Raw genomic sequence first — 7,849 nt, 5'->3', positions numbered from 1 at the left:
GTTTTGAGGGCACGCGTTCTCCCTCTTTTGGATTTAAAACAGAGCACTCGTACGTAGACGTAACAAGGTCAATCACCCCCCAAAAAAATTATTTATTTTACCTTTACAAGAGACTTATCCTATTTCATGCATGGTGAGGTTGTCTTAATTATGTGCAGTGCAGTCCGGCAGGGTGTGTGTTCTAGTGTCTTTTAGCAAGTAGTAAGGCCTTCAAAATTTCACCCCAATCTAATTCTAACATCGGCCAACCCCAACAATTTTGAAAACAAACTTGAACACTTTTGCTTCAGTCAAAGAACACGAAGCGCGCATGTCGTCCAGTTAACATGCAATGCAATGCAGACCAAGTGTGGTGGTGTGCAGGCCCCAGCCCCACACATATCAGCAGACATCTCGTAAGTAATTTATCGGTGAAAGTGATCGCCTCGTAAGCGGCCTTGCTCTTAATGGTGGCCTTGTAAATGTAACCCTACGCGTCCAAACAAAACCAGTAGTAGTAGCTTCCGTCATGAAAAGAGGAGAAGCATGCATGCCAAGGAAGGAACAGGTAATACAGAATAACCCACTGCAGCCATACAGATTAGAAAAAGAAAGAAACAGTCACTAATTCACAACACGGTGCTGCACTGCATTACATGTAGCCGCGACAGAAAGAGGATTTTAGATGCAAACGAAAGGCACACGCACATCATAGGGGCAGACACAGATAGGTCAGGTCATGGTCATCCTCTCTAGCTACAGGAATTCTGCTTTAAAGCATGCCAAAACTTCCTCCACTCCCTTCCAAGAACACAACACAACAACCACCACCTCTATCTGCCAAGACCAACCCAGACCAGAAAACACAGATCCAGCAAGGAAGCAAGAACAATGGCAAAACATATAGGCCCCCAAACCCATGCTGGCGGCCAACCACTCCAACAAGATGACTACATAGACATGGATCTGAGTCTGAGCTCACCACCAGCGGCCACCACCACCGCGAGCCTGTTCTGCTACAGCAGTGCCATGGCAGCCTCGCCGTCGCCGCAGCACCCGCGAGAGTTTGAGTTCCACATGTCGTCGTCGGCTCCACCAGACCCGTGGGAGGAGCCCGTGGCGTCCCCGGCAGACGAGCTCTTCTACAAGGGCAAGCTGCTGCCGCTCCATCTCCCACCGCGCATCCAGATGGTCCAGAAGCTGCTTCAGAGCGCCGCTGAGAAGGGCTTGCTCTCAGCGAGCACTGCTCCAGCAACGCCGTACCAGTCCTGCAACGTGTCAGCGGCGAGCTCGTGTTACGCCAGTGGCGAGCTCAGTGCTGCTGAGTACTGCTCATTCCATGAGTGCGTATCCACCGGTACTGACGCCGCCGAGGCGGCGGCGGCGGCGGCAGCCTCTGAGAAGAAGCCGTGGTCCAAGAAGCTCAGGTTCATCAGGCACCTCAACCTCGGCCTCAAGCTCAAGGCGTCGAAGGCTTATCTGAAAACGATATTTGCTACTACGACTAAAGGAGGGAATCCAGATGGCAAGAATGGCGTGCCTAGAGCAAACGAGCTGCCCGGTGCACAGCTCAGTGCCTGGAGGAGGAGGAAGAACCCGTGGTTTGGCCAAATCAGAAGCGAAAGGTACACGGCCGCCTCATCACCCATCAGCGACAACGCCACGGCAGGAGGCAAGTTTCAAGAGGACGAGTCATGTGGCCATAGAAGGTCCTTCTCCGGCGTCGTTGTCCGGTACTCGTCGTCAAACAAGACGTCCTCCGTTTCGTCGTCATCGTCGTGTTCTTCTTCGTCGAGTTCGTCGTCCTTCTTGATCCCAGGCTCAAACGACCGCAAGTTCAGAGATGGTGTTGGAGTTGGGCCAGTGCTCAGGAGGAGCAGCAGCGCGAGTTCAGAGATGGACTTGGACAATCCGATTCAGGGCGCGATAGCGTACTGCAAGAGGTCACAGCAGCTCGCCTCCGTCAGGAAGAGCGCAAGCGACGCAGGGTTCCGTTTCATGTCATCGTCAGCATCAAGAATAGCAGCAGAGTCCGAAGATGATGAGGGCGTATTTGAGATCACCCGAAATGGAATGGAAACGTAGATGTAAATTCCAAATAGTTCTGTACTCTTTTGATCTTGGGCTTTTCTGTAGATATGGTATGTGTCTGATATTATGGCCTTCAGAAATATCAATGTAAGCAATTTCTGTTCGAGGGCAAAGAGTTTTATATGCAACGATAAATATTGAAAAACTCCGTCGATTTTTATTTGCCTTCGAAATTGGGTTGTACCATTTGATATTTTATGTGATCAGTGTCATGGCAATATATACTTGAACTCGCAAAACTTGTTGGATGGAAATGGAATAAGAGCTCGATGGGGTCCTGGTATACATTTCAGGAAATATTAAAATTTTAATAGTACTACCTAAGTTTTCGAATATTTATTGCATGGTTCATTTTAAAATTAAAAGGCGACAAATAAAAGAACGGAGGAAGTAATAAATAAGCATCAAAATGTTACATTTGCACTTATTTGACTCGAACCTTATGTTTGCTAAAATAGTTTTCAGACGAAGTTATAATTTAACATAGCTTGATTATCCTGAAGTATCAGTTGAAATTGTGACAAACACATCTCTGCAATAACTTTGTTTGGCCTGTGATTTTGTGAGTAAGTTGGAAAAATGTAGTTTTATACTTTTATTACTTCGGTAACAAGAAAGCTGCAGAGCAATGGACAAAATCGGCTTTATTCCATATTGATCTTTCAACTGAGTAGATTTTGTTGAGTTTGTGATCCAAATTCTAAAAATGGCAGACAAGTTGACGAGCGTAACGGAGGCCCTTCCGTACGGATCGTTCCCTACTCACATTAGGGTTTTGCCTCTATAAATTCACTTGTAATCCGCTGTAGATCGTCACCTCATTTGTAAATCTTTGCGATTTGTAATCATCCGAAAAAATAGTGATATTGTTGCTGGCTGGCGTCGATAGTTTTTCACCTTTCGTTTTGGAGAGGTTTTCCACGATAAATCTGTGTCTTCTCTGTGTTTGATCTAATTTGTGTCGTATTAATTCATAACAGTTTTCCTTGTTTTAAAGCACCCAGCAATGCTGAAACTGCAACAACATATCAGATATAATATATCAGCACAGGCATCACGGATTGTCATTAAAGAACACTGCTTGTCAGAGTCTATCCAAAGTCAAAACAAAAGAAACACAATCAAGGGAATACCGATGAAACAAAAGAAACACAATCAAGGGAGTTCCTTAACTTCAAAGCAGAACATATACGGATGAAATGGCCAAGTGAAGTCAGGGAATCCTTAAACTAAGAGAGCATGTTGATAAAAGGCAGGGCAAGATTAAAGCAAAAGGTAAGCACAGCTACCCACGACATTGATGATGTTGAGCAGTGTTAGGACTGAGAGAAACATAATAGGGCCTAGTGTACACCTGCCTACATCTCAAGCGCCAATATTTAGCTAATGTTTGCATTGTTTGTAAGCCAAATCTCATGCATCTTTGCATGACTCATCAAGCCGCCTCCTTCACCTTTCTAGTCCTGCGAGAATTTTGAATCTGTTAAGATGGATGTGCCAACTTTTACTACTCCCTTCTCTTCTTCTTTTCCCTTTCTGAGAGAAGTTGCATATCCCTCTAATTAATTAGTAAGCAAAGTAACTAGTGAAAGGCCAAATTAGTCTTTTATCCCATCAGTGCTACCTGCACCGAAGTATACCAGGACATGTCCATCCCAGTGAACATTTCAAATTCGACAAGGTGAAATATCATAAACAGCATCACCACGGCTTCAGCAAATATATCTGCATATGCTGTTGCTGACGTGATGAGTAGCCAGTAGCCCAGTACACTTCAGTGTTGCATTGCATTGACTAGTTGTGCAGAAAGTTCTTTGTTCAACATTAAGACTGAACAGGTTCCCGAATATAAACAGGAAGCAAAATAACAAAAAAAAACACAAGTACATCCACAATGAACTCCCTTTCAAAAAAAAATCCACAATGAACTGGTAATCCTTACTATCAACCGGTTTCCAGCCATGATCACTAAAAACTCACTAACTAGAAACTAAACTCTTGATTTAGCCAAACAGGTTATTTGCAATATCACATTAATTGGAAAAAAATATCTTTGGATTTTATGACCTAACGGCCTAGATGATTAGGTTAAACAAAAAGGATCCATGTCTGACCAGGCCAACATGTCAGAGTCTAAGAGATGTTTTGACCTGTGTCCAAAATACTTGTGTATCATATCTGAAATCGCCTTTCAAATTCACATCTGACGATGTCGAAGATCAGAAACATGCGACACCTGTTCCAGTCTTATCATTTCCCAAGTGCACATGTCAATTTTATTGTTCTCCTGCTTGGGAAGCTCCCACCATCGCTTTCATCTATTTGAGTCTGATTGATTCCTGTAAGGCGTTCACTAGACCGAATCTTCCTGCGAAGCGTTTCCTTAGCGCCGAAGAGTGATTTTTCTCAGGCATTCGATGACCAGTCCTGGTTGAAAAATTATCTGCTGACTAATTTGTCCTCAGACAGTTTTGTGCTGTTGTGCATATTAATCGTCTGGACATACTCATACGGCATTCAGAAAAAAAAAACTTCACATGGTATATTCAGAAAAAAAATGCTCTTGTTTCTTCATGTTTCTTTGGCCTCCTTGACTCTTGCAGTTCGTTTTCTGATTTGTGCAGGCTCAGTACAAAGATGATATCAAGTATGAAGAGGTTAGTACGACTACAATTCTCTTGGGTGGTTCATCAGTTTCTAACAAGGATTCTTTTTTTGATTCCAGCGGTGTAGTATGCCAGTTTTTTTTTTGAATATCACCGGGGGGGGATAGGATCCCCACCTGAATTGCATTGCTTATTGCGGCCAAATCGCCTAGTTGATAGTACAGCAAGGGGGGATATGGATTACATAGATTACATCGAAATGGTAACGCTACGTTACATGTAAAACGCGACACCAGGCAGCCACGATCTGGTGGTCCTCACGCCGCAGCCTGGACCTCCAAAAACCGGCTTCAGAGCGGCACAACAGCATGGTAGCCGCAAGTGGGGATCTTTCCCCACGGAACACCACAGCATTTCTGCGCTTCCAAAGCTGCCAGCAACAGAGGAGGATAAACATGTTGTAGTGTTTCGCAGGGATAGCGGACGGCCGAAGCAGGCTCAGCAGAACGTTGCTGCAGTCTGAGGCAATCGTAATTCCCAGAGCACCCCAGAAACTGGAAGCGAAGCCGCAGTGGAGGAAGATGTGCGCTGTGTCTTCGGGGGCTCGACCACAGACCTCACACATGGTATCTTGGACAATTTGTTTCCTGGCTAGGTTAACGCGGCACTGGATGCGACCGTTGTTGACAAGCCAACCAAAGAAACAGACCCGAGGTGGGGCCTGGTTGCGCCAAACAAAAACAGCCTCAGCACTGCGCATCCCCTCGCCACAGCGCATGACACGGTAGAGGCTCCCTGTGTGTAGATTACCTCCAGCGCCAGCAATGGGGAAGTGACGCACATCCGGCGCCTCAGACAGCAACACGTCGTCGAGGACCAACTGTAGTGCATCGCGCTCCGCGACAGCTTGCGAGGTCAGGCGTGGCACGAGGTGTGCAGCAAGGCCAGCTTCCAAGACATCACGCACACTGACCTCGGGGTTCTTGGCGTGACTGAAGAGGGATGGGAATTTGGTGGACAGGTCATCTTCCCCGTGCCAGACATCAAACCAGAAAGTCGTCGACCGCCCATCTTTGATCGAGCACGTAGTGATCGCTCTGTAGAGGGGGAGCAGGGCGCGCAGAGTCATCCAGTGATTACCAGACAGGTCACCGGTCAATGTAGCCAGGCAGACGCGTCCCCTGGCCCAGCTAGCCCAGGACGAGCCCACAGCGGTGAAGAGCCTATGGAGCAATTTGAGGAGGAGGCAGGTGTTCCTCGTCATCAGATCGGTGACGCCCAGTCCCCCTTCATCCTTATCCAAGCAGACTTTATCCCAGGCCACCAATCATTTTGCACCTGCGCAACTGTCCTTCCCAGACCACAAGAAAGAGCGGCGTTTGCTGTCCACTTTCTTCACGAATCCTGGTAACAGTTGGAGGGAACTCATGATGTAGACAAGCTGACTGTCCAGGACCGAGTTAATCAGCACCAGGCGGCCCATTGGATTGAGGAGAGCGGCTTGCCACCCCGACAAATATTTATCAGTTTTTGCCATGTAAGGAACAAGGGTTGGAAGCTTAATTTTTGTAAGGGAGAGAGGGAGACCTAGATATGTTTGTGGGAAACCTTCACGTCTGCATCCGAGCAAAGACACACAATTCTGAACAGCAGACTCTCCCATGTGAATTGGAACCAGTACACTTTTCTGAAAATTTATGCACAGACCGGTCGCCGAGCTGAAGCTGTCCAGTAGCTGTTTCAAGGCACGCACGCTGACCGGATCCCCTTCCATCACAATCATAGTGTCGTCCGCGTATTGCAGCACAGCACAGGGTTCCGCTGGCGTAAGTGGGTGTTTCACCTGGCCGTCCCGTTTGATGAGGGTTTGCAGGACGTCCGCAACCAGCAAGAAAAGATACGGAGACAGCGGGTCGCCCTGCCGGAGGCCCCTGCCGCAGCTCCACCACGGTCCTGGGCAACCATTGAGCAGTACCGAAGTCAATGATGTATGGAGTAGCTGATCAATCCAATCTTGCCAGCGTTCGCTGAATCCACGAGCGCGCAGAACACAGCGCAGAGCATCCCAGTGGACGGAGTCGAATGCCTTAGCGAAGTCCAGCTTAAGCGCGATGGCAGGGGCCCTCCTCTTGTGACAGCACTGGATGAGCTCGAGTGCGTACACGAAATTTTCAGAGATTGACCTGCCCTTGAGGAAACCAGCTTGATCTGGCGAAATAAAGTTGTGAATCTCACGTTGCAGCCGGGAGGTGAGTATTTTGGAGATGATCTTCACGCTGCAATTTTGAAGGCAGATAGGGCGGTAATCACTGACAGCCAGCGGCGTTGTTTTTTTTGGCAAAAGGACAACAAAGGCGCGGTTGATTCTGCTCAGCTGAATATTCCCAGTGTAGAATTCTGCAAGCAGCTGTAGAATTTGGGGGCAGACCGTGTCCCAGGCGGCGAGGTAGAAGCTGGGACCAAAACCATCGGGCCCCGGCGCGCTGTTTTATTCATCATACGCACAGCATTTTTGGCCTCAGACTGTAGGAACGGAGCGTCCAACACAGAACTGGCACGGGGACAGTCGCTGTAGAGTGTGTTCAAGCTGAAATCCCATCTGACGCGGTGTTTGCAACTCATGAGATCCCTGAAGTAGTCTGTGACAGCAGCACTCTTGCTGGCGTGGCTGGACAGATCACAGCCTCCGACAGAGATGGTTGTAATCTGATTTTGGCGCATTCGGTGCGTCGCAATGGCATGGTGGAAGGCAGTGTTCGCGTCCCCCTCGACAATCGCACGGTGCTTGCTTCTCTGTTTCCAGAAAGTTGCTTTTGTTTTGATGGCTAAAACCAGGCGCTCTCGGCAAACTGTTCTGACCTGCAGTTCAGGGGGGGACAGACGCCTGTGCTCCTCCAGGCAGTCGAGAAGAAGGATTAGAAACCTGCAGTTTGGGATTAGGGAGGGGGGTATTTTGTGCTGCCTAGCCCAGCGCTTAGCAGCAGCGCGCACGCGCTTGAGTTTACCTGCGAGCCGGCCAGCCGCGTCGGGACAGGGTGTCTCCTGGTGCCATGCAGGGAGGACCTCAGGGAGGAAGAGTGGATGGTGCAGCCAGGCGTTTTCAAACCTGAAAATTCGAGATTTTGGGATGGAGGTAGACATGGAGACTAGCAGAGGTTTGTGGTCGGACGCAA

General features: G+C 48.1%; 1 protein-coding gene across 1 annotated transcript; it reads left to right on the top strand.

Annotated features, from left to right (window-relative positions):
* Window positions 1-804: 804 nt before the first annotated feature.
* LOC100273942 (uncharacterized) lies at window positions 805-2,179 on the top strand. The gene has a single exon (NM_001367344.1). It carries the CDS (start codon window positions 871-873, stop codon window positions 2,062-2,064), a length of 1,194 nt encoding a protein of 397 aa, NP_001354273.1. The 5' UTR covers window positions 805-870; the 3' UTR covers window positions 2,065-2,179.
* The last annotated feature ends 5,670 nt before the right edge of the window (window positions 2,180-7,849 follow it).

The sequence above is a fragment of the Zea mays genome, chromosome 8 (assembly GCF_902167145.1).
Source record: "Zea mays cultivar B73 chromosome 8, Zm-B73-REFERENCE-NAM-5.0, whole genome shotgun sequence".
NCBI classification, from domain to species: Eukaryota; Viridiplantae; Streptophyta; class Magnoliopsida; order Poales; family Poaceae; genus Zea; species Zea mays.
This window is presented reverse-complemented; position numbering and strand designations above follow the sequence as displayed.

Bases quoted from the DNA above. Each gene is read 5' to 3' on its own strand.
- LOC100273942 (NM_001367344.1), top strand. From the start codon at position 871: ATGGCAAAACATATAGGCCCCCAAACCCATGCTGGCGGCCAACCACTC.